Source organism: Maniola hyperantus, chromosome 3 (assembly GCF_902806685.2).
Source record: "Maniola hyperantus chromosome 3, iAphHyp1.2, whole genome shotgun sequence".
Lineage (NCBI taxonomy): Eukaryota > Metazoa > Arthropoda > Insecta > Lepidoptera > Nymphalidae > Maniola > Maniola hyperantus.
Window position 1 is genome coordinate 15724474 of NC_048538.1, and position 25729 is coordinate 15750202.

At 39.0% G+C, this 25729-nt stretch overlaps 2 protein-coding genes across 6 annotated transcripts; one reads left to right on the forward strand and one right to left on the reverse strand.

The window, feature by feature from the left end:
* Nucleotides 1–206: 206 nt before the first annotated feature.
* LOC117996109 (tRNA pseudouridine synthase-like 1) lies at nucleotides 207–5848 on the forward strand. 3 transcript variants are annotated; one of them, XR_011238539.1, is made up of 7 exons: nucleotides 207–363; nucleotides 433–561; nucleotides 1096–1305; nucleotides 1777–1872; nucleotides 2318–2558; nucleotides 4391–4861; nucleotides 5093–5158. XR_011238539.1 is itself a non-coding variant. In XM_069509438.1 (7 exons), exons 1-7 carry the CDS (start codon nucleotides 314–316, stop codon nucleotides 5733–5735), a joined length of 1488 nt encoding a protein of 495 aa, XP_069365539.1. In that variant the 5' UTR covers nucleotides 207–313; the 3' UTR covers nucleotides 5736–5848. The 3 variants fall into 3 exon arrangements, 1 of the variants encoding a protein (XP_069365539.1); XM_069509438.1 differs by lacking the exon at nucleotides 5093–5158 and adding an exon at nucleotides 5205–5848 and having other exon boundaries at nucleotides 4391–4621; XR_011238540.1 differs by having other exon boundaries at nucleotides 281–350.
* Nucleotides 5849–10013: 4165 nt separating this feature from the next.
* melt (ventricular zone expressed PH domain-containing protein melted) lies at nucleotides 10014–25510 on the reverse strand. Of its 3 annotated transcripts, XR_011238537.1 has the most exons (14): nucleotides 25135–25510; nucleotides 23207–23461; nucleotides 22464–22668; nucleotides 21750–22009; nucleotides 21158–21304; nucleotides 20736–20893; nucleotides 19814–20115; nucleotides 18958–19044; nucleotides 17465–17604; nucleotides 16262–16724; nucleotides 15077–15345; nucleotides 13840–14121; nucleotides 12075–13475; nucleotides 10014–10606 (listed from the first exon to the last, which is right to left on the reverse strand). XR_011238537.1 is itself a non-coding variant. In XM_069509410.1 (13 exons), the coding sequence occupies exons 1-13, from the start codon at nucleotides 25237–25239 to the stop codon at nucleotides 13227–13229; spliced, it is 2919 nt and encodes a 972-aa protein (XP_069365511.1). In that variant the 5' UTR covers nucleotides 25240–25510; the 3' UTR covers nucleotides 11495–13226. The 3 variants fall into 3 exon arrangements, 2 of the variants coding, with proteins under 2 accessions (XP_069365511.1, XP_034839861.1); XM_069509410.1 differs by lacking the exon at nucleotides 10014–10606 and having other exon boundaries at nucleotides 11495–13475; nucleotides 17465–17601; XM_034983970.2 differs by lacking the exon at nucleotides 10014–10606 and having other exon boundaries at nucleotides 11495–13475.
* Nucleotides 25511–25729: the final 219 nt, after the last annotated feature.

Below are 25729 nucleotides of genomic sequence, written 5' to 3' on the forward strand. Positions count from 1 at the left end.
GTGTTATTCATCGTTACGTCGTGCTATCGCTATCTCATCCGCGGTTACACAGTACTTTAATCCACCTTTTTACTCAATCTACGTTTTGCCCCAACTGTCAGTGTTGTTGGTTGACGCTGACAGTAAAACGTAGTGATTATATTCCTTAGTTATATTCTCTTTGCTGACAGTGACAGAAGCATAGATTAATATGTATGGACAAAAGATAAAAATCAGCTGTTTATTGTTGTTTTCTGATTTCTCGCCAGCTTGTTAATCGAATAATGAATTGTTAATAATTATTTATGGGAACATTTATATTTCGAGCTAAGCAATGAAAGCTAGATATCTGACATTTTTTTCATACATAGGTACGAAATTCAGGTCAGTATACAACATAATAACCTCTCTTCCTTGTAATTTCCGTAATTAATTGAGTTCCTGTCTAAATAGGTCCTCCGAAAAGCTCTGGCTTAAAGAAGGTCGCAACTACCCTGATCCTGAAAGCGTGCAAGGCTTAATGGAATTGGCTTTACTCAAAATAAGGCCATTGAATTATCCTAACCTCACTCTTTCAAGCCGGTAAGTAAACTTTCGTAATTTTCAAACCAATTAATTCTTACTATTTTATATGTACGGTACATCAATATAATACTATAGGTGGGCCCTCCCTAATTGATTAAGAGTCGCGCTCTTAAAATCAGTCTCATTTTCAAGTTTAGGTTGATTGATGATGGGGACCAGTAATATTAAAACCAAGTATCAGTTGTCACACCTGGGTGGGTACAGTGAAAACATTGAACTTCAAAAAAAAGTAAAAGTATTCTAAACTGCACCAAACACAATCTAAGTGGTTCTTTTATATTATAAAGATAGATTTTGGTGCTGAGTGAGGCTGTGGGTGATTGCTGGTATTATATTATGATACCATCGCCAAAAATTTTAATTCTCCTTATCTCCATAAAGACAACATGGGTACAAAATTTCAGCTTTCTAGGTCCAAGGGTTTGGGCTGGATGTTGATGAGCTGAAACTTAGTATAAAATATTGTATCTAAAAAAATGGATACTTTTACTATCAACTATTGATACACATTTACTTAATTTATTTTAATAGCACAGATGGTGGAGTACATGCACTAAACTCAAGTGCCCACGTTGACTTGGAAAGGAAAGGAGCAACTATATATGAAACGCACTATGTCACATATGAAATGAACAAGTTCTTCTTCAAGAATGACATCAGTATATTTGTGAGGAAATTCCTGAGGGTCAATGACAACTTCAGTGCTAGATTCAATGCTTTGTCTAGAACTTATCTCTACAGGTACTTAACTAACCAAGTGCAATTTTTTTTTTAATTTATAGACCAGCGCTTTGCTGCAATCAGACATGTAGGGCGATTTGGTAAAACCTGCATCAATCATTATTACAATTGTTGTGATTGGCTGAATTTGTGCTATTCTTGGTGCAACAATGCATTGTTGCCAATAGTGAGCGAGCGTCAACCAGTCATAGGTGATTACGATCGTGACATTGTAGCTGTCATTCTACCGCAGCAGATGGCAAGTGATAATGCAGCCTAAGATAAAGCGTGCTTGCTTAGAAGATGCCTATTTACTCTTGAATATTATAATTAGGGGGGAAAACTGATGCTGGAAGGGTGTTCCAAATCTTAACAGTTCAAATTTGAAATGAATTTTGAGATTACTCAGTAATGGGCTAGTGACAGGTTGATTAGATGATGAAATATCAATGAATAAAATGAATTAAGTGTAAATTCTCTCATGACTTTCAGATTAGCAGTACTAAAACCTGAATTAGTTATAGAAGAGAACACTGCCCTATCATCATTCATACCGATAGAAGAATGGAAGAGATGTCACTTTTTAAGGTAGATGTTAATTTTTTTGTTGACTTATTTCATTTATTCACCCTAGGGTGTATACTGTATACTTGGAAATACGTGTCTATATATCCACCCCATTTGGGGTGGATTAACATTATTTGTGTACATTTGCTTTGAATTTACAGAATCATAGATTTTTATCATCGTCTTTATATTTACAGAGCTTTTATATAAAAGATCAAAATTCATAAGCAAAGGACGAATCAATTATTTCCTTTGTTTTATTTGCCTAATTTTTTTGAATCGATCGGGTTCTTTTTGGCAGGAAGGCTTTCACCATTCATACCACTCACTTTTCAAAATTGCTTTATTAAAATCTTTTTGGATTAAAAATTCGTTTTTAATTTTTACTTATTTTTTTACAAATTAAATAAACAATAAAGTAATTTAACTAGAAAACATAAACAAGATCTGATGGTTTTTTTTGTAGACACCAAGAGTTTGATATAGAACGATTCAAAGAAGGTGCTAAACACCTAGAAGGTTACCACGATTTCACCACCTTCAAGAAGTTCGACAAGCTACTGCAGTACAAGCATAATCGTAGAGAAATCAAATCCATAGTAGTATCACCAGGCCGGCCTTGTACTGTTGGCTACAGTACCGGGATAGAGAACTGTTTCAATTATTGGGATATTGAGATCAGAGGAAAGGCTTTTGTACATAATCAGGTATTATTTTATTTTTTACTAGCTGATGCCCGCGACCTCGTTCGCGTGGATTTAGGTTTTTAAGAATCCTGTGGGAACTCTCTGATTTTTTGGCATAAAAAGTAGCCTTTGTCACTCTCCAGGTCATTAATAACTATACCCATGCAAAAAATCACGCCGATCCGTTGCTCCGTTCCGACGTGATTGAAGGACAAAACAGTAAACCAACAAACACACTTTCGCATTTATAATATTGGTAGTGATAGAATCGCCCACAGAATAACACTTAAATTACCTACATATAATATGCCTTGAGTTCTATACGTCTCATGTAACTCCATTTACGGGCAGTGACATCGTGACAGGTATGACAATAGACAACTGATTATTTGAAGAGCAACCGCCGAGTTTCTTGCTGGTTGTCCAAAAAGTCATTTTATGCTCCAAACTGTTTTAAGTTGGCCTAATAACATTATGGAGAACTCTCAAGCATGCAGGTTTCCTCACGATGTATTCCTTCACCATTAATTTTTTTTTGCCATCTAATGTTATAAATCTTTTGAGATATTGGTACGAAAACCAAAGCAACAAGGTAAAATGGGGCGACACACTTTCTAACGACTATAGGTTAGAATGTGGTGTACGCCAGGGCGGGTTAACATCGCCGGACCTTTTCAACATTTATGTGAACAGCCTGATAGAGGAACTGAGAAGCACCAAAATCGGTTGTCATGTCGGCGGAGTTTGTATTAACAATTTAAGTTACGCTGATGATATGGTGCTACTCAGTCCCTCTATCAAGGGGCTACGGAAGTTGTTAAGTATTTGTGAAAAATACGCTTTAAGTCATGGACTTAAATATAACGTTTCCAAAACGGAAATGATGGTATTTAGATGTGGAAAGGGTCCGGACAGTGTCCCTCCAGTGTATATGAATGGTGTGGAAATCCGGAGGGTGGCGACGTTTAAGTATCTTGGCCACATCTTGACGGAGAATCTCAGTGACGATAAGGACATCGAGCGCGAGAGGAGGGCGCTTGCCGTAAGATGCAACATGATCGCGCGTAGATTTTTCCGCTGCAATGAACAAGTTAAGAACACTCTTTTCAGAGCGTTCTGTCAAAACCTGTACACTTGCCAACTATGGTTTAACTACACAAGACGCTCGTATGGTGCCATCAGGGTGCAGTACAATGATGCCTACCGCATCCTGATGAAACTACCACGATTTTGTAGTGCGTCCATCATGTTCGCATCAGCAAGAATGCCCGACTTCTTCGCGATTATTCGCTCCAGAATAGCTTCCTTTTGGGAGCGACTACGCCACTCTAATAATGAGATTCTCCGGGCGATGTGTGAGCACTTGGATGTCGCCATCTACCGGTATTGGTTGACGCAGCATCGCAGTGCGAATCGAAAATAATGATAGAAATACTATACAATAATACATTATTGTACTTATTTTTGTTATTACTTTTACTGTAGATTTTAATTATTTTTATTTTATTTATAATTTTATTGACTTTTGTAATAATATGGGTACATTTTGCCTGAAATAAAGAACATTATTATTATTATTATTAAAGCAAGTGATATTTGATTTCTCATAATGCAATTCCGCGGACGACATCAGACGAGTCGCAGGGAGCCGCTGGATCCAGGCGGTGCAAGACAGTGGCGTGTGGTCCCTACAAGAGACCTATGTCCAGCAGTGGACGTCTATTGGTTGATGATGATGAATGCATTTCCAAAAGTCAGAAGATAGAACCTCCGACCACTCGAATAGAACGCGGACGTCTTAACCACTAAGCTATACCCGCATTTTTAATTACTACTTTTAAAAATTATTACAGATACGTCGCATGATAGGCACGCTAATATCCGTAGCCGTCGGAAAGTTGGAGCCAGGTGATGTCAAAGTGATGCTCCAAGTACCATCAAAGCACTCTTGGCACACATTCATACAGAACTGCCCACCAGATGGTTTGTACCTGTGTAATGTGGAATACAACCCAGAAGACCTTGTTTATGATCCAGAGAAAAACATGACCAACGTTAGTGAGGACATTGAAAGTGAAAGTGAAGTTTGATCAATTACAATAAAAGAACTTTGATCGCTAAAAGTGGAAGTGAATTTGATTCACTGAGTGAAAGTGAATTTTGATCACAGGGTGAAATGGACTTTTAGTCACAGAAAGTGAACATGATTTATTAAAAAAATGTTCAAAATACTATGCATAAATAAAGATTATAAAAAGGGATCCGTCCCAATAATAATTATGAAATCTTGATTCTTGAGACAGCAAGAATTTATTCAAAAAAGTGTAGTTAGTCTAAATAGGTATATAAAAGGAATAGGTGACTGACTGACTGATCTATCAACGCACAGCTCAAACTACTGGACGGATCGGACTGAAATTTGGCATGCTGATAGGCGATAGCTATTATGACATAGGCATCCGTTAAGAAAAGATTTTTGTAAATTCAACCCCTAAGGGGGTGAACTAGGGGTTTGAAATTTGTGTAGTCCAAGCGGACGAAGTCGCGAGCATAAGCAAGTTCTTCATAATTTTGTATACTTATTAGGTAGTACCTTGCAATAATTTTAGTATCTGTTTAAAAATGAGTTTCTTAAGTGAACTCAAGAAACAAAAAGGGTGTCTCAAGGGCACAAAAACTGTAGTTACAAGAACAGACGGAGTGAAATATGTTGAAGGTTCCGGAACATTTCTCGAACCAAATGATTATGGCTTCATCGTAGATACTAAACCAGATGACATCCCAGCTTTAACCATAGACTATTTGTACATAGGCTCGCAAGATTGTGCTGTTAAAAGTGTTTTAGATAAGTTTAACATAAGTTCCGTTGTAAGCTTAGGCATAGATGTTGACATTAGTGTCGAACACAAGTTCATACCAGTTTTGGATTTACCAGAATCTGATATAACACCCGTTTTGGCTGAATGCTTGCCGTTTATACGTGAATGTATAGAAAATAAGAGGAATGTTTTAGTGCATTGCAACGCAGGGGTTTCGCGAACGTCTATGGTAGCGATAGCCTATTTGATGCAATATGAGAGAATGAGTTTCAGTGAAGCCTACGATTTGGTTAAGAGGAAACGGCCGGCGATACAGCCAAATGCTGGGTTTAGGAAACAGTTACAATGTTTGGAACCTGGGAATGTATTGAAACGTTAATATTTATAGTATGTACCTACTTAATTGAAAATATTTTTTATAATTTTTTAGTGTTTTACCTACACTTCAAGGAAATTACTAAATAATTTTAAATACATATCAAAAATTGCGTAACCGGCAGGAATCGAACCTGCATCTTCTGGGTTCGATTCCTGCCGGTTACGCAATTTTTGATATGTATTTAAAATTATTTGTTAATTGAAAATGTTCTTAATTTAGCAGCGAGGGGAGCCATTTATAAGTCCCGTAAATTGATAATGCGCGTGGCCGCCATTTTAGTGACGTCATTTCGATGTTAATGAGACATGGTTCCAGCGCATTAGCAATTTGCGGGACTTATAGTATTGAGTTTTTGTACTATTTAAATGTTTAAAAATGTACGACGCGTCATTTCAAAGTCAAAGTCAAATGATTTATTCAAAATAGGTAATAAATTACTCGTATTGATGGTCTGGTCTGGTAGGTATTTATTTTAGATGTATATATGGCAGGCTGTCTGCAACTCTAATAACATACCTGCTAGTACTTTAAGGATATCAAAACTACAGAGCTCTAAAGACTTTAAGACTACATCACTCTGCATTCAAAAAAAAGCTCTTATCAATTTACGGTGGGTTCATCTCCTAAGTAACTTAGTTATTTGTTTAGTTAAGTAGTTAGTTAAGTTCTTTTTATTTGTTTAGATATTTTGCAAATGCTGTGTACACATTTTATAGATACATTTATCAGCCTGTGTTTGTTTATAAGTGTCGTAGTTTGTGTTAAATTAATGTATTGTGTGTGTTTCTAATAAATAAAATAAATAAATAAATAAAATAAAGAGAATAAATAAAACACGAAAATTTTAAAACAGAACTTTATTTCTAATAAATAAGGCATTAAGTACGAGCTCAGTCGTGAACGCAAACTGCAATAACATCTTATTCTATAATCTATACGATGAACACTCTGGAAGCGCTCTGCAAAGGTACAGTCATATTGATGCCAAAGTCGTGCACAAATCTCTAAACCAACTGCCGAATTCTATATAATATTATGTATATAAAAGGAAAAAAAGACTGACTGACTGGTCTATCATAGTATCAACACACAGCTCAAACTACTGAAGGAATTGGGCTGAAATTTGGAGGATAGAAAGGATTTTTGCAAATTCAATCCCTAACGGGGTGAAACAGGTTTAAAATTTGGGTAGTCCACACGGACGAAGTCACGTGCATAAGCCATCAATATTAAATCTATCTGATTAAGATCTTTGTCTCTGTCATTTGTATGGTAACAGGGAGAGCGCACTACTAACTTCTTTCCGTGGATAGAGTATCTAGACCTTTCAGATTAGTTTAGAGACTTATGTGCAGCCGGAATTAGCAACATTGTAAAGTATATAGCACCAACATCATAAGTAGGTACTTATGGTTTAAATATGGTATGTTCATTAGGTAATGGACGTGGGTAAGACCGTATTCAGAGGTTTTCCGTTTTGGCACCAGTTTCCCTAACATTCAAACGTAAAGAACATCGGCAAGGTAAGTATCATCATCATCATCATCACCCATTATCAGCCCACTACTGAGCACGCACACAAACAGCTCCGAAGAGTTAGTGCGTGCCAGGGATCGAGCCCCTGACCTCCCGATAAGAAGGCGGACGTCTTAGCCACATTGGTAATAAACAACTTCATTTTTAGGGTTCCGTACCCGAAAAGGAAAAACGGAACCCTTATAGGATCACTTTGTTGTCTGTCTGTCTGTCTGTCAGAAACCTACAGGGTACTTCCCGTTGACCTAGAATCATGAAATTTGATAGGTAGATCTTATAGATAGATGACATTTGGGGAAAAATCTGAAAACCGTGAATTTAGGGTTAGATCACACAAAAAAAAATTGTGGTCATGAACTAATAATTAGTATTTTCAACTTTCGAAGTGAGTGACTATATCAAGTGGGGTATCATATGAAAGGTCTTCACCTGTACATTCTAAAACAGATTTTTATTTATTTTTATGCATCATAGTTTTTGAATTATCGTGTAAAATGTCGAAAAAATACGACTGTAGTACGGAACCCTCATTGCGCGAGCCTGACTCGCACTTGGCCGGTTTTTTTAAGTGAAATAAATATTTAGATTACAACAATTTTTACCACAATCGGAATTTCATCATGGCGGCTACAGCTTCGTGCATTTCGCATTTATTTGTAGAACAGATAAAATAGACAAAATAAATATTTAAAATAAATTATAAAATTTATAAATTTTATTAATGTAGGTAATTAAATACAAAAAATGATTAATTTCTAAAAAAATATGCGAATTCCACACAGTCAAAATGATGATGCCAACCCTCAGACAAACCTCTGAATACGAACTTAAGTTTATAGAGTTGAAGCCTATGTGAATAAAGGCATGCACCCACTAACATTGCTAAGCTGAGGATTACGGTGGGAAAGAAATAACTGGTTTTGCAACGGCTTCAATGGAAATACAATAGGAAGTGTCTAATCAAAGTTTACTTTGGTGGGCTAAAATATAGCTTAGTTAATAGTGGGGTTTGCCTTTATCCAACAATGCTGCCGTCCTCTAACTAAAAAGCCGTAAGCTGCATAAATATTTTTTGAGTTATCGCCAAAAAACGTAGAAATTTTCAAAAATTTGTTTCTAAAAAATAATGCTATGTAGAACCAAACTAAAAACTTGGTACTACGTAGCATTCTCCTTTAGAAACAGTTTTTTAAAATACTCACGTTTTTGTGAATATCTCATATTTTTTGTAGTTAACGGTTTTTTAGTTAAAAGGCGGCAGAATGTTAAATCGTCACAATATATCAAATGTTCGAATTGTAAAAGTGAACCTGAAATCATTGCAGACCTTGCAAAAGGCATAATAATTATTATTCCGTAATTTGAAAGGAGCTGGCAAACAAAACGACGTTGCATCTGATTATAATACTGATGATGATGTTTTTGGCCCAGTGCATACAAATCTGAACTGATTTCAATGAATAACAGCCTAAACCTGAGTCCCAAGTTCGTAACTTCGATTAGAGACTACTGACTAACTGAACTCATTTCCAAGCAAAACTGCCTAAAACTGCTAAAATTGAGTCTCAAGTTAGTGATTTAGATCAAAATGGTATAGTTACTTCATTCACTTTAACTTTCATTAAGTTTTTTGTTCTTCGTGTAAAATTTAATACGCGCAATATTACACCGCCGTTTTTTTAACCATCTCCTTATTTTTTAATGCTGATCTCACATAAGAAAGTACGATATAACGCACACGTTTTGCTTAAATGACCCAAATATTCGGTGTTCGCTAACTTGTCGGATAACATGAAAACAGTATATTTTTATAGCTATATTTTTGTATAGCTTGGCACAGTCATTGGATTATAACTTAAATATTAAACTTAACCTATTTGTCATTTTAATAATACAAATATATAAAACAAAGTATCAATATTAACAATATAAAGTGCTGCTGTGTAAACCGAAAGCAAAAGCTTGAATTATTATATTTTATATTTATTATTTATTATTATTATTATAGATCTAAAACAGTGTAAAGCAATATTTCATTATATGTAATGATTTAATTTTTATTGATTAATTTAAAGTGGTATAGACGTCATTAAAAGCTTTAAAACAATAAAGTCTATACAAAAGTTCCAATATTTTTTTTCATAGCTTAATAAACAAAAAAAAAATTGTACAGGCCAATACAAAGCATTTTAAGTTTTAACTTCTGTATAGGGCCAAAACCAACATTTGTTAAAAAAAAGGAATTATAATTCACAACAACCATATTGTTTCGATTTGAGACCACAATAATTTCATATTATCAACAACCGGAATGTCAATTTCGAATCACATAAACATAATAATAATCGCCTTTATTTCAATTTTGTCAATAGTTTATTAATTAAGTACATAATAATAAAATCAAGTAGGTAAAACATTATCATCGAATCCTATTTGGAAAAAAATGTTTAATTGTTCTAACTACACTGGTGAATTTTCAACTTTCATTGAAGTATGCGTCATTCATAAGCTACCGAAGCAATGCATGCAATAGCGCATGCGTCCATCATCATCAACCGATAGACGTCCACTGCTGGACATAGGTCTCTTGTAGGGACTTCCACACGCCACGGTCTTGCGCCGCCTGAATTCAGCGGCTCGTCTGATGTCGTCCGTCCACCTAGTGGGGGTTTTCCAACACTGCGTCTTCCGGTGCGAGGTCGCCATATTCCAGCACCTTGAGATCCCAACGTCTATGGTTTTACGAACTATGTGCCCTGCCCACTGCCACTTCAGCTTCGCAACCCGTTGAGCTATGTCGGTTACTCTAGTTTTCCTACGGATCTCCTCATTTCTGATTTGATCACACAGAGAAACTCCAAGCATAGCTCTCTCCATCGCCCGCTGAGTGACTCATGCGTCCATGCATTGTTTTAATTCACATTAAGTTGCACGTGTTGCGTTTTGCGTCACAAACTAGGGAGAGGATGCAAGAGTGTGCCTGTGTTATTGCGTGCGTTCATGTATAAGTCCCGCAAATTGCTATCGCGCTGGAACCTTGTTTCATTAACAGAGAAATGACGTCATTTTGACGTATAAAAATATACCATCAGCTCGAAACTTCAGTCTAGTGCTGACATTTCTAAAATGGCGGCCACGCGCCTTGCGGGACTTATACCAGCGAACATGAGTTTAAAGAAAGTTGAAAGCGCACCAGTGTAGTTAGACCATGAATCTATACAGTACGCAGCAGAAAGTAATGTACATCGATCTTTAGAAAGAGATAGCAGATTTGTAGAGCATTGTCGCTGTCGTTGAGACCGACAAAACTTCATATATGAGTGACAGAGACAACGCTCAAAAAACCGAATTGTCATTCTAAAGGCCGATGTACCTTACTTTCTACCGCGTACTGCATGTACCTAGATTGGGCACTCGGACCTACCTGAAAAAATATCCTACTTATTGCTATCCCACTTCGACTAGCGAATTAGAGCGAGAGATCGGAATCCAGTGGGGTCCGACCTCTCGCTCTCGCTCGGCAGTCGAAGTGGGAATTAGCAATGAGTAGGTATTTGCTTCAAGTAGGTATTGGAAGTAAGATTTCTACTTCCTTCTACTTTATTAGTTAGACCTAATGAATAGGTCTGTGCAAAGTATCCAGTTTTTTTAAGTACATCTATGACCAGCATTCAGTCTGTGACCTTATAACACCTCAATATGTTCATAAAATCATTTATATACAGATAAACAATATTTATTATTCAATAAACAACTGTCAATTTTATAAATTGAATTCTCAACAATATAATCATACAAAAAAACAATTATAAAAAATTATTGTACTTTTATCATTCTAGGCTAAATTATGTTAAAAATATAATATGTGGTAAGTATATCATTTTGTCTTTTATATTATTTATCAATTATAATGACTATATATTAAGTTATATCCTTAGAATCTAAAAATTATCTGTGTCATGTCATAGATGCGATCCAACTGTATAATAAAATCGTAAAAATATCTAAAGTAAAATGCCCGTATGAAGTCGCTAATATACGATATTGTGTCTATTATATATTAATTTTTATAATATCCTCTACCCTAAGGTTGCCTGGAAGAGATCGCTATTTTAGCGATAAGGCCGCCTATTGTACATGCTGTATTTGTTATATTATGTCTATTGTTTTTGTTTTGGTGTACAATAAAGCATATTTTACTTTTACTTTACTTTACTTTATATAAAGGTGTTCTATTTCACGATGACCATTTGGCTATGTTTGTGTGAGTGCACACATACACATTGAAGAGGATATAATATGTTTATATATTTTTTATGATAAGTATATTGGCAGTATGGCAAGTTTTAATTTTTAATTTTTAAAGCAAATATTTTTCGCAAAATGGAATTACCTATTATTTTATTTTTGTTATGATTATTTGTTATTATTTTGAGCAATCTCCTCACTCTTCGGTATGTCAAAAGTATACAGAACATAATAATTCATTATATACAAATATAGGTATATGTTAAATTCTAATGTTAAATACAACCAGTAATATACACAGTATAATTTGCTATCCTAGTAAAAAAATTAAGTAAATCATTAATGTCTTGTGTTATCGTAAAATAACTTTTAAGTACATAGCGTTAAGTGCGATAATAATAATTTCGGAAGATTGTCGTTTCTTCAGAAAATAAGTACAGTACGCGGCCGAAAGTAATGTACATCGACCTTTAGAAGGAGATAGCAGATTTGTAGAGCACTGTCTCGGTCGTTGAGACCGGCCGACAAAACGTCATGTGGGTATGAGTGACAGACAACGCTCTACAAAGCCGAAATGTCATTCTAAAGGCCGATGTACCTACATTACTTTCGGCCGCGTACTGTACAGTGTACAGTAAATAATTATAGTGTAGGCGTGATCAAAATAGAGTATTTCAAAAACTCAACATTTTGAGCCTTAACTTGCTAATAAGCGAAACGAACGAACGCGGCGATGAAACACCACATAGGCTAGGCAGTGCGTATTGTTGATGGGCAGCCCATATGAGTGAGCGAAACAAAACAGTGCGTATTGTTGATGGGCAGCCCATATGAGTGAGCGAAACAAAACAGTGCGTATTGTTGATGGGCAGCCCATATGAGTGAGCGAAACAAAACAGGCAGCATGCACTCAGTGGCGTGCACAGGGTTTGAACCTAGGGTAGGTTCTATATATTATATGTATTTATATTTTTCATATATTATGTATATAATTATTTATGATAAGTATTATTATTGTATATAAGTTGATTTGGGTATTTATTATAAGATATTTAAGTAGTTTATTAGATTCTAGTACCGTAGACCTATTCCACTTCTTGATACGCCTTACTCACAACCTTGAATGGGAAGCTGGAAGAAATCTCTGTTTAGAGATAAGCATTTCCAATGTAACTTAATTTATTATTACTTTGTAACTACAATTTTTGGTACATGAATAATAAAAATAAAATAAAAATAAGCAATAGGTAGCTTACTACCTATTTAATGACAGGTCATCATGAAAAATGAGCACTAAGCCATTTCAACTAGGGTAAGCAGTGCTTTTATGCCTCTATGATCTGCACGCCACTGCATGCACTGCTTGTTACTTGCCTTCTCATTTGCTCATAATATGAGTGAGACAGTATAAATGCGTTCAAACTAAGAATTATTTTTCGCTTATTGCGAAGTATATTTTTAGTATAATTTCAATAGCATTTGCAGTGCTAACCAAAGTGTATTTTCCGCATAAACCGCAATTTTCGAGTGACATTTGACAGATAGAGTTAGAGGTCTACTATTATTACTTTGAACGAATCATGCAAGGCGTATGAAGTATGCTACACCTACCCACCCTCAGCTCTTTTCGCATGGCCAAAAAATGCCCAAAGTTCAAAAGCTAGTCCATTAGTAAGAGGCCTAAATTTTGGCCTTCGGCAGCAGTCGTCAGAAGCTTTTGAGGGTGAGTCCCCGCGCCGGGAGACTGTTGGCCTTGGCCGGGGCGTCCCTGGCCTGGGAGTGGGCCACGGCGATGCTGAGGCACTGGGCCCACTCCTCCGCGTTCTTACCGTCTTTGGGCTTGAGGATGAGGGTCTGGTCTCCCGTGAAGATCTCGAAGGCTTTCGGAATATTACGCGCTCCCCGAGAAACTTTGACGGATCGGATCTGGTTGATGTCTATGCTCTCGCCTCCACTCTGAAAGTGCAAAAAAAAAAACAAAAGGTTGGTAAAGAAATTTAGTCAAGCAACAAATACCTGAAATTTTCAATTAAATTTCAAGTTAGCCTTTGACTGCAATCTCACCTGGTGGTAAGTGATGCAGTCTATAATGGAAGCGGACCAACCTGGAAGGGATATGGCGCTGTTATTAAACCTATACCTCCCAGAACCTATACCCACCAGACTAATATTTCAATACGAAAGTGGTACAGATTCTGATCGCAATCAAACATCACTACACAACAATTGAGATTATAGCAATGATTAAAGCAGCTTTTTCATAATCGACCTGTTGAATAACGAAATAACAAACTTCAATAAACAAAATCAATTTACTTACGGCTCCTTTACACGACAGATGAGCACCGGATAGCGTGAAATATCTCGTCCGCCATCGCCTAAACAACCTCCATCGGCCCTTCTTCTCCTTCAACTGGCCCTCTATCACGGGCTGTCCGTCCGCCGCCAGGAAGCCCACGGCCCGCTCGGGGTGGTTGCAGAGGAAGCAGCCCCAAGTGGCCTGGGTTGGAGGTACGCTAGCCCCATCAGTTCGGGTAGAGTTGACTTCGAAAACGTCGAAGAATCCCGCTGCTCGGAGTTCGTTTAGTAACATTTCTTGTTCCTGTCGGGAAAAGAAAGCTCAGTCTGAATTTTCTTGTTTCCTCTGAATACAAAATTTGACCTTTGCATCAAGTAAATTTGCTTCTCTTCTGATTAGACTAAAAATGTTTTTTTTTCCATTTTAAGTTAAATGAAGATTCATTTCAAGTTAGATCAAGCAAGATTAGTATTGTCTGGTGGGAGCCTTCGGCCGTGGCTAGTTACCACCCTACCGGCAAAGCCGTGCCGCCAGGCGATTTAGCGCTCCGGTACGATGCCGTGTAGAAACCAAAGGGGCATGGGTTTATTAAAAACTGCCATACCCCTTCCAGGTTAGCCCGCTTCTATCTTAGACTGCATCATCACTTACCACCAGGTGAGATTGCAGTCAAAGGCTAGCTTGTATCTGAATAAAAAAAAAAGCAAAGGTCGGACCCCTCTCGCTCTCGCTTGGCAGTCGAAGTGGGATAGCGACAAGTAAGCATTCACTTCAAGTGTGTTCTCTCCATAGGTATATTATGATAGATTCATGCCTATTGCGCCATTATTTGCACCTACTATAGAACAGCTAACGCGACCGGTGTTTCCAACTGTAAATCGCATCTTATCTATGAGTTCTTATGGAATGGAAGTTAAGAGCCCTATGCTTGGCCTGAATCAGCAGCATTACTGGGATTTGGCAGCTGTCGCTGTTCTATAGATGAATATACAGTATGCCATCTTAGTTAAAAAAATTATCCGCGAAATTGGAAAAAGATTAAGGTTAAAATTCTCTAGAATGACGATACAGTACGCGGCCAAAAATGATGAACATCGATCTTTAGAAGGTGACAGCAGATCTGTAGAGCATTGTCTCCGTCGTTAAGCGTCTGACAAAGCGTCATATGGGTATGAGTGACAGAGACAACGCTCTACAAAGATGAAATGTCATTCTAAAGGCCGATGTTCATCACTTTTGGCCGCGTACTGTACTATACCTTTAGTCCAGGAAATGCGCCAGTGACTAGTGTAAGAAAAGTCTTATTCTCGCACTTGAGGATGTCCCAGCAATGTTTCAAGCTGGCCACGGTAGGGTCTCTGGACGACAAGGCGGCGGCGTGGCGCGCCTGCAGCGCCAGGAACATGAGGTGGATCCACACGCGCGGCGCGCGCGTCCGCATCGAGAACGCCGCTCGCGCGTACAGGCAGTGCGGCCCGCGGCGCCCGCATGCGAACGATAGGCGGGCTTGCTTCTTTGACCTCCGTTCTAAATTAAACGAGGTACAGGATAAATATACGAATTTTTTTTTTTTTTTTTAATTCAGATTGCCCTTGACTGCAATCTCACCTGGTGGTAAGTGATGATGCAGTCTAAGATGATAGCGGGCTAACCTGGAAGGGGTATGGCAGTTTTTAGTAAACCCATACCCCTTTGGTTTCTACACGGCATCGTACCGGAACGCTAAATCGCTTGGCGGCACGGCTTTGCCGGTAGGGTGGTAACTAGCCACGGGCGAAGCCTCCCACCAGACCAGACCAGAAATTTAGAAATTGTAAAATTCCAAACTCCTGCCAGAAATCGAACCCGGGACCTCCCACTATTAAGACCACAGCGCACACCACTGCGCCAGGGAGGTCGTCAAAATTAAATTAAAATAATTATAGAGATAGTTTTGTTTCCTTTAATAACGGTACGAAAAAGATAAGATTAGGCATTATTATTATATCTCAGACTTGGGCGCGTTTGGAACTTTCGTAGCTTTAGTTTAAAGTATCATCACTATATCATCTTACAAATTAACAATTTTGACCATCAGTAAGCGTAAATTGTTAGAACATGAATAAATAATTTGACTTTGACTTTATTTATCACACATACACACTAATATTATAAAGGCGAAAGTTTGAGTGTATGTGTGTATGTATGTTTGTTACTCTTTCACGCAAAAACTACTGCACGGATTGGCTGAAATTTGGAATCATAGCACAGTTCAGTCTGGCTCCACAGCTCTGGGTTCTAACTATTTGAGCCTTGGCCGTAATGAGCTGTAAATAATCATTAGGTAATCGCTGATGTTATATTGTTTGGCGTTGCGAGTATTCGTATTCTATACCGCTGAACGTCTACATAGAATTTTGACAATGCCAAAATTTTGAAAAATTCTTAAAGAGGAAGTACTCACCTTCAATCGTACATTTAGCTGGCGGCGGTATCCTCAGCGATACATTATCCATATACGCCTTAATTTTATCCAAATGTTTTTCACAGAAGTGTTGCACCGTGTCTCTCATAGGATACGGCTCGAAAACGCTTATCCTGTGATTCGAGTTGGAGTTATTCGAGTTGCTCGAGTTGATCATCGTCACACTGGTGTTGTTCGCTCGTCGGGAGGTTACAGTGACGGGGCCGATCGGCATCGGGTTGGGCCCGACAGCGATTGGTCCCGACCCGCAGGTCTGTGTCAGGACGGGGCCGGTGCTAGGCGTCGAGGTGATCACTGAGACTTGTCCGAGAGCGGTGTTGGAATGCTGTATGGAGACTGACGTGGGTATGAGCGCGTCGGATGACTTGCCCGTTAGAGGGTTAACGGATATGGATTGTGTTGGGAGGGAGGGCGGGCCTGGGACTACTGTGGGTCCCGAGTTCTGTAACAAAGAGTGCTTCAATTAAACTATACTTTAAAGAATAATTATACACGAACTAGTACTTTATGCAATCTTTGCAAATTACTACCTATGAAGCACAGTCAGTATTTTCAAATGTATGGCAAATTTTGGTTAAAAAAAATTAAAAACGCCGTACCCGAAGGGTGGGATCAACCACCAACAGGACCCTATTACTAAGACTCAGTTGAAATTTTCACCGAATGTGTATTTTGTATTGCCGCTATAACAACAAGTAATAAAAAAATTGAATGAAAATTAAGAAAAATTAAAAAGCTTTATTTCTTGAGAGATGGTACGGAATCGTTTATATACGAGTCCGACTCGCGCTTGGCCGAATTTTAATTGATCTGTCACGATAGGGTAACTCTCTGTGCAATAGGTCTTAACCTGATTTAGGCCGAATATTAAATTTTGGAATATTCAGCAAAACTTTGGTATTGAAATTTGAATTGAAACAAGTTTCTGTCCATCTTATTATATCTATATTTAGATTTTATTATTAAGTAATAGTTAGTTAGATACTCAATAAGTGTTTTGTAAATTAGAAAAGCTTATGTAACAGGGAAGGCACTGGCTCCCATGACACAGTTTCTACTTCTTTGGGAGCCAGTGGTCAAAGTCTTTATGTGTCAAATCTTTTTTTGCAAATAAAGATATTATTTATTTATTTATTTATTTATCTCTTATAGACCTGTTTCAAAGTGTACAACAGTGCTTACCGTGGCAGTGTTCGGTCCGATGATGATGTTGTGGTGGTGGTGCCTGGAGGCCACGCGGGGCGCCAGCGGCGGCGAGATGGTGGTGACGGTGACCGCGCCGCCGCTGCCGGCCTTGGCCACCGTCGGCTTGCTGCCCACTACTAATATATACAGACATTTTTTTTATCATCATCATCATCAACCAATAGACGTCCACTGCTGGACATAGGTCTCTTGTAGGGACTTCCACACGCCACGGTCTTGCGCCGCCGCCATCCAGCGGCTCCCTGCGACTCGTCTGATGTCGTCCGTCTACCTAGTTGGTCTTCCAACACTGCGTCTTCCGGTGCGATTTTTTCTATAAGTAGCTGCAATCAGTCGACAGACTAAGCAGGTTTGTTGGATTTTCTGTGACTTTACCAGACTGGGGGGATGTCTCCTCTCAGAGTGAGAAGGGCCATAGTCCACCACGCCGGCCATGTGCGGATTGGTAGACTTCACACACCTTTGAGAACATTATGGAGAACTCTCAGCCATGCAGGTTTCCTCACGATGTTTTCCTTCACCGTTAAAGCAAGTGATATTTAATTAATTAAGAGTTTTTTTTTGTTCTCTCTTTCTCTTCTATCTGCGATCAGTCCCTGGACTATAAACAGATTGGAGGTTCGTAAATGTTCACAGTTTAGGCTTTGCACATCCAGCGATGTGACGTCCCTTCTTCAATATGAATTATTATGCTATATTATGCTGGCCAAACTTGTCCTCTTAAGGCAGAACGTGCTGTTACTGGCATCCAGAAGTTGGACCGCTAGGCTGTTTTTATGACGCTCAAGTCTTTGTTTGTAGGCCTCAAGTGACCTGTCTATTTCCTCCTTTACCGTGGGGATTTCTGTGTATTCGTGCACTTCGGAGTTTTTGGTGAACCACGGTGCATTGCATATGCCCTTTAAAACATTGTTCTGGAAGCGCTGGAGTATCTCAATATTTAAGTGGCTAGCTGAACCCCAGAGCTGGATGCCGTACGTCCATACCGGTTTGATAATGCATTTATATATGAGGAGCTTATTTTCAAAGCTTAGTGAGGACTGTCGACCTATCAGCCAATATAGTTCTCGGAACTTCCAGTTGGCCTGATCACGTTTTGCCTTGATGTGATCTCTCCAGGTCAACCTTCTATAGACAGGGGAGGAGAAGGAGACAGTATGCTCACCTTCTCCTGCCCTAGGCATTGGGAGTAAACTTGTGCCGGCCCAACGCCAGGACGTCTCAGTCGCATCCGATATCCGGGATCCTGAGACGTCTTATACTTGACGCGGACGGCACCGCTGGGTTTTTTAGTGGGTATGCTGATGGCGGTTAAAAAAAAAACCGCGAGTGAGTCTCACATACCCGCCCTTGTGCGGCATGCCTAATAGCATTTTTACCAGCGGAAAAAAAAAAAAAAAAAAAAAAAAAAAAAAAGGTCAACCTTCTATCCAAATGGACTGTTAATTAAGTTTACAATGGTAACTTACTGGGTGGAGTCATGTTCTGCTGCGCGTTGATTTGCTGCGAGGACGACAATCGGGTCATGCTTTTGTGAAGACCTCCAACTGAACCACCTACCAACAAGAAACAGGTCCTAAAAATATTTATCTGTATGTTTAAGTAGCGATTTTTATATAGAGCTGTTTGTCTGTTAGGTTTTGGGCACGGCCCATCTGTTTAACCGATTTTGATATATTCCACTTAAACCTTTAATATCGGCTCCCTGTCCTATACGCCACATGCACGTCTGTTTCACTTCCTGGCCTTACGCCGAGTGTGTCTGGAAGGGCTCTATCTATAGCGTGTGGCGTATCGGAGCGAGACGACAGTACTTAATAGTTCATACATTACATGGTACAGGTTAGCTTACATCCCTGAGATGGACAAAGGCCACAATTTATCCCGAAATTTCTGTTGTTTCAAAATGACCGCCATGAAAATATAAACAAATTAAAGTGTTATTTCTCGTCTTATAGCATGAAATTACGGATTAGGGAACCCTTCGTGTACGAATCCAACTAGGACTTGACCGCTTTTTTATTAATCTAAATATATAAAAGGAAAAGGTGACTGACTGACTGACTGACTGACTGACTGACTGATTGACTGATCTATCAACGCACAGCTCAAACTACTGGACGGATCGGGCTGAAATTTGGCATGCAATATGACGTAGATATATCCGCTAAGAAAGGATTTTTGAGAATTGACATAGGGTTTTCAATTTGTGTAGTCCACGCGGACGAAGTCGCGAGCATAACCTAGTTAAATATATTAAGGGTAATGCTTGTGATTTATATATTTATAGATAGATTAAAATATAAATAATTTTTAGTTACTAACCTGCAACATTCAACCTCGTCATGCTCCTATGTGAGTTAGGCCCGGGATGCAATCGCCCCGTACTTCTCGAATCACCCAATTTCGCCCGCCTCGTGTACCCTGTAACCGGCGCCACGGACGTACTGACCGGGGTCACAGTTGACCCCAAAGACACTGGGGCTGTCGTCACTGTTGGGGACACAGTTGACCCCACGGACACGGGAGTGTTAGCAGTGGTCGTGGAGTTCTGACCCCCAAGTTTGACGATTGTGACCCCACCCGGTGTTCTGTTGACTTCGCCGTGAGTCGATTTTGGTCGGTTGCTGTAATGGAGACTTCCTATTAATCATTAGTTTTTAGATCCAAATTCTTCTAAGATGCGGCGGAATCTGTTTTAATTTTTTTAAATTAAATTTCAGACAGAAGAATTCGGCTGGGCTGGACAGCATTTTTAAAGCTACGTCAGGTCTTCAAATCGTCGATACCGCAAAGCCTAAGACTAAGGTTTCAGTGAGTGTGTCCTACCTGTAATGACGTATGAAGCGGAAACGTGGACACTGACAATAAGCCTCGTCCACAACTTAAAAGACGCTTAGCGCGCTATGGAGCGAGCTATGTTGGATATCATTCCCAGAGACAAAATCGGGTTTCACTCTCAGGAACAAAATCCAGAACGACGAAATTCGCAGAAGAACAAAAGCGACCGACATAGGTCAAATAAATAAATAAATAAATAAATAAATAAATAAAAATCTTTTTTATTCGTATAAACTTAGGCTGGAGTGGAGACTACCAATAAGTGCAGTGTAGGAAGACGGCGAGAGAATGTGGCGAGGAACCGGTGGATGAGGAGGGTGGAGGACCGAGGTTGGTGGCGCTTTCTTGGAAAAACCTATGTCTAGCAGTAGAGCCATGCAGGCTGTTGGAATGGAATGGAACTTACCTGTGGTTAGCTCTCAGCGCGGCCAGGAGCCGGTCGGTGAAGAGAGCCGGGTAGGCGGAACACAGCGCCGTGGCCTCCCGTATCAGAGCGGCTTGCTCCGGCCACTCCGCGCCCGACAGGCGCTCCACGACAAAGTTCAACGCTTCTTGAGCATGCTCCTGAAATAAACGACTGACTGTTACTGCCTGATTTTTTCATCTATCTGCTCAACGAGAAGCATTATCTCCCAAGCAACAGTCCTCGGCGACCTGGGTAACCTGCTTAGATTTTGGAGTGAGCTCGGCGGGTTGGAGTGATCTGGTATGGAACTGGTAACTGGTTTCTTTTCTGAACTTAGACGTAGCCGTACCACGACGACTATGCCTAAGAGCGGAAAAGAAACCTTGCAACTTCCTGCCTCTGCTACCTATCCACATACTCACCCTGCTGGTGTAGCCAAGTGTAGCAAGTATGGTGGCCACGAGCTCGGTGACGCGCGGCGTGGCATGCGGTGCGCGTGACGCTCGTCTGACGGCCGCCGTGTGCTCCGACACCAGCGACGCGCGGCTGCGACTGACGCGGGCTACCACCTGCGATCAACGATCAACGCGGTTGTATTTATAAAACAACTTTAAAAAAAACTATGAGTTTAGTAAAGTTAATTCAAGTTTATAGATCATCATAAGGTTGGTATAGTATTTTTATATTTTTATATTTGGTCAATGTTTTATGCGAAGTCAAAACACGAATAATATTTATTTTATTATCTTCTATATATATAAAAGGAAAAGCTAACTGACTGACTCACAGACTGATCTATTAACGCACAGCTCAAACTGAGCTGAAATTTTGCATGCAGATAGCTATTATAACGTAGACATCCGCTAAGAAAGGTTTTTTGAAAATTCAACCTCTAAAGGGGTAAAATAGGAATTTGAAATTTGTGTAGTCCACGCGGACGAAGTCGCGGAAATAAGCTAGTTTATTTTTAAAACTAATACTATAATATTTTGCATGGAAACTTTAGGATCTCACCTGTAAGAGGTCAATACACATACAGCCGGGGTCGTTCTGGCTGGCAGTGTTGGGGCACAGATACGACAGCAGTTGGGGTATCGCAGTTTTGAGCGCCTCTGGTCGCCTCGCGGCTATTTGTTCGAAGAGGGCGAAAAGCGAGCTCTTTTCCACCGGCTCGGCGTGCGGTAATAGAGACACCAGAGCCGTCACGTGGCCTTCGAGTGGCTCCGGGCAGACTTCGTACAGGTTTGTCAGGATGCGGCAAAGCGGGTAGTTACCTACAAACAGGGTATATTACCTACAAATAGGGTTCATAACGTTATGAGGCTTACTTCATATTGGTATATGCACTGGCACGGATTTCAAGGCATCAGCTTAAGTAGTGGGGATGATTGCGTATGTGTGATGTTTTCTAAGTGTGAGAAGTACTGTGCCAGCCTGGCAGACTATCGCCTAAACCCTTCACATTTTGGGAGGAGACGCGTGGTCAGTAATGGGCCATCATGGATTGATGATGATGATGGATCGGTTTTCCATAGTACCATAATCTTTTTCGGAAAAGGTTATATACACCTGACATGATAGTCCATGATAGTGAGCACGTGAGGATTTAGTAAGACTGCGTGATGCACTGCGGCCAGGGACAGGTAGCGCGCCATGTGCCGCGATATCTCCATGTTCCCTTTGTGCAGGAATTGTTTCATGGTTCCTGTACTGTGAATTTGAATATACCTGACATGATAGAGTCCATGATAGTCTGCACGTGAGGCTTTAGCAAGACTGCGTGATGCACCGCGGCCAAGGACAGGTAGCGCGCCATGTGCCGCGATATCTCCCTGTTCCCTTTGTGCAGGAACTGGACCGCGACGGGCAGGAACAGTTCCATAACATCCGCGTTACCGCTCGTTTCCTTGTCGGCTTGCAATGGGAACGAGACCTGTGTATTGAATTACGGACGTAAATACGAGATCATTGATGTAAGAACCTATACTTACTATAAAGTCCAACAAATTAGTGACCCCTACTTTTTTAGATTCCTGCAAAAAACTACGCGCGCGGAATTTTTTGCACAATGAAATAAATTGTTTTTCATCATGCAAAAAATCATTGACAATGATCAAAAATTAATCTAAATAGATCCTGACTTGAATAACAAAGTTGACAAAAAGTACTTACTCGTAGCTTGACAAAATGAATATTTTGAGTAAAATGAAGTTTTTTAAAATATTAGTTAATTTTACATGAAAGATTCACATTAAATAAAATTCATGTGTATAAGAATACAGTGACTACAAACAAGTAGTACATTCTGAGCAAGATTGGTAATGACAGTGCAATATACAAAACAGAATGTGCCTGTGTATTTATTCCTTAGGCTACCTATGTAGACTATTTTGCAACTTCAGGTTGGACTTATTTTACAATCACTGTAAACTGCAGTGGATAAAGATGTAACAAAAACAAGTTGTTCATACCAGTACAATACAAGCTATAACATCTGACGCTATTTTAGCATGAGGTGGGTCATCATCCCTCAGATGCCCCACAGGCATCAGGTTATGGTGCAGGCAGGACTCCAGCAGAGCCACCAGGGCCCCACAGTACTTCTGCAGCGTCCCCGTCTCTTTGATACAGGAAGTTACTCTCGTCACACATATCTCTATGAGGGCTTGATCACGATCATTCCTGATGTAATCTGGTCGTGAAGATATGTCCGTTATCTGCTTAAGCTAGAAACAAAATAATTTGACAGTTATATAGGGAGGCGCCTGCAGGGGGCGCAAATAGAAGCATTTCCTTATCCTAATTTTATTACTCATAAAAATGTACATATTATATACTAACTATTATATAAAATACTAGCTTATGCTCGCGACTTCGTCCGTGTGGACTACACCAATTTCAAACCCCTACTTCACCCCCTTAGGGGTTGAATTTTCAAAAATCCTTTCTTAGAGGATGCATAGGCATAAAAAATACGATACAATAGCTATCTGCATGCCAAATTTTAGCCAGATCCGTCCAGTAGTTTGAGCTGTTCGTTGATAGATCAGTCAGTCAGTCAGTAGTCAGTCACCTTATCCTTTTATATATATTTAGATTTATTTAACAGCTAGAAGTTGCCAGCCACTATGTGGCTTAGGGTTCCAGTTGTTTAACTATATCCATGTAAAAATCAAGCTGATCCGGAGCTTTGTTGTGGTGTGATTGAAGAACAAACAAACATATTTACATTTATAGTACTAGTAGTATGCATAGTTTTTATTTTTAATGGTGTTTGTCCACCATTTAAACCTTGCAAGCAAGATTACACCAATCGTAAGCATAACAAACCAAATCATGAATCATAATTTATAATCAAAAACAAGATAAAGTGGCCAATTCTCTACTAAAATGACAGCTCTAAATCTAGTGCTATCCTTTTCCACAAAGAGCATTATGAAAGAAATAGCAATACATTTAGATATGTCCCACTTGACTACATGACGCACCATCACTTATATATTTTTTGACTAACAATCAATAGCCATTTTGAAAGCTGTGTCAATAGTTATTAATAGAGAGAATATAGTGATATGTCATTACAAGTTGTGTATTATTGTATCATCAGATGTGGGTGCACACATTTAAATACAAGTGTAGGTATATGTTACTCAGTACTGCAAGAAGTTATAGGTGGGTACTTATTATAATACTAGATGATGCATGTGACTTCATCCACATGGATTTAGGTATTTTAAAAATTTTGTGGGATCTTTAATTTTCCAGACAAAAAGTATCCTATGACCATCTCAGGGATGCAAGCGACCTCTGTACCGAATTGTGTCAAAATCAGTTCAATGGATAGGCTTTGAGGAGAGCAAACAGACAGATCCACTTTTGCATTTATAATATTAATATGGCAGTGTGGATTAGTAGAATACTTGTTGAATCTATGTTTCTGTCGTTTGTAATTTTGCTATGGGCTAATGCCTAACTTAAAACATTTTCATTTCATTCATTCAAAAATGTCTTTACTTATATTATGAAAATAGAATTCGTTTTCAGAACAATTAATTATTAAATGTTGTATGGCCAGCTAGAACAGAAGAGAGAAATAAACAAGATCAGAAATAACTTTTAACTGCCAATAAGATGAATGAAATGGAATTGCAAAAATTATGTTAAGTTCTACAATTTTTCACTAAGTTGTAGACATACTTAATATTATTTAGGCCTTATCACTAAAGTATTTGTAACTTAGGCATTAAAATAAAGACAACAGTTTAAATAAATAAAATTATAATTTCTACAAAAACTATAATGTTTAATAGTAGTTTAAATAAATAACAGAGCTTTCACTAGATTTCTGAATGAGTATTGGCCATTAGAAACTAGGGAAATCGTAAACAAGTTAACTTACCACTTCATTCAAATCATCCACGATATCAGAGTCTGGGATGGCGAAGATGTCTCCAGCTCTCGTCAGATCCCGTTCAGTTAACACATGCTTGAGGAGTTCGTGCATTATGCTGGCACCAGAGATCTGGCTATAAATTACCTCCTAGCCCACTTAAAAACAACTCACAATACAACACAACCTATACACTTTGGGTAACCAACATTCGGTCTAACCCAACCATATTTAAATAAGTACACTTCTTAAAGCCGTTTCGAATGAAATGAAGGAAAAATAAAATAGTACTAGCAAAAATTCGCCAGCGCACAGTGATAAATAGCGAATATCGTTCTGAAAAATTGAGCAAAGAAAAGCGAATTTTGTGGACACTCGACTTGTCGCAAACTATATGTTATTGGTCCGTGGTCGCAAACGTCAATTGCACCGTCAATTGCACGTCAATTGGTCAATCTGTCAGTCGAGTGTCAAGCTTAGTGTCAAGTGTCAATGAACTTAAAATTCGGATACTCGTATCCGAATACGATACGACATTTCACACATTCGACACATACGACATTTGAGTGCATAAAATCAAGTAATCTGGCACTATGAATTTAGG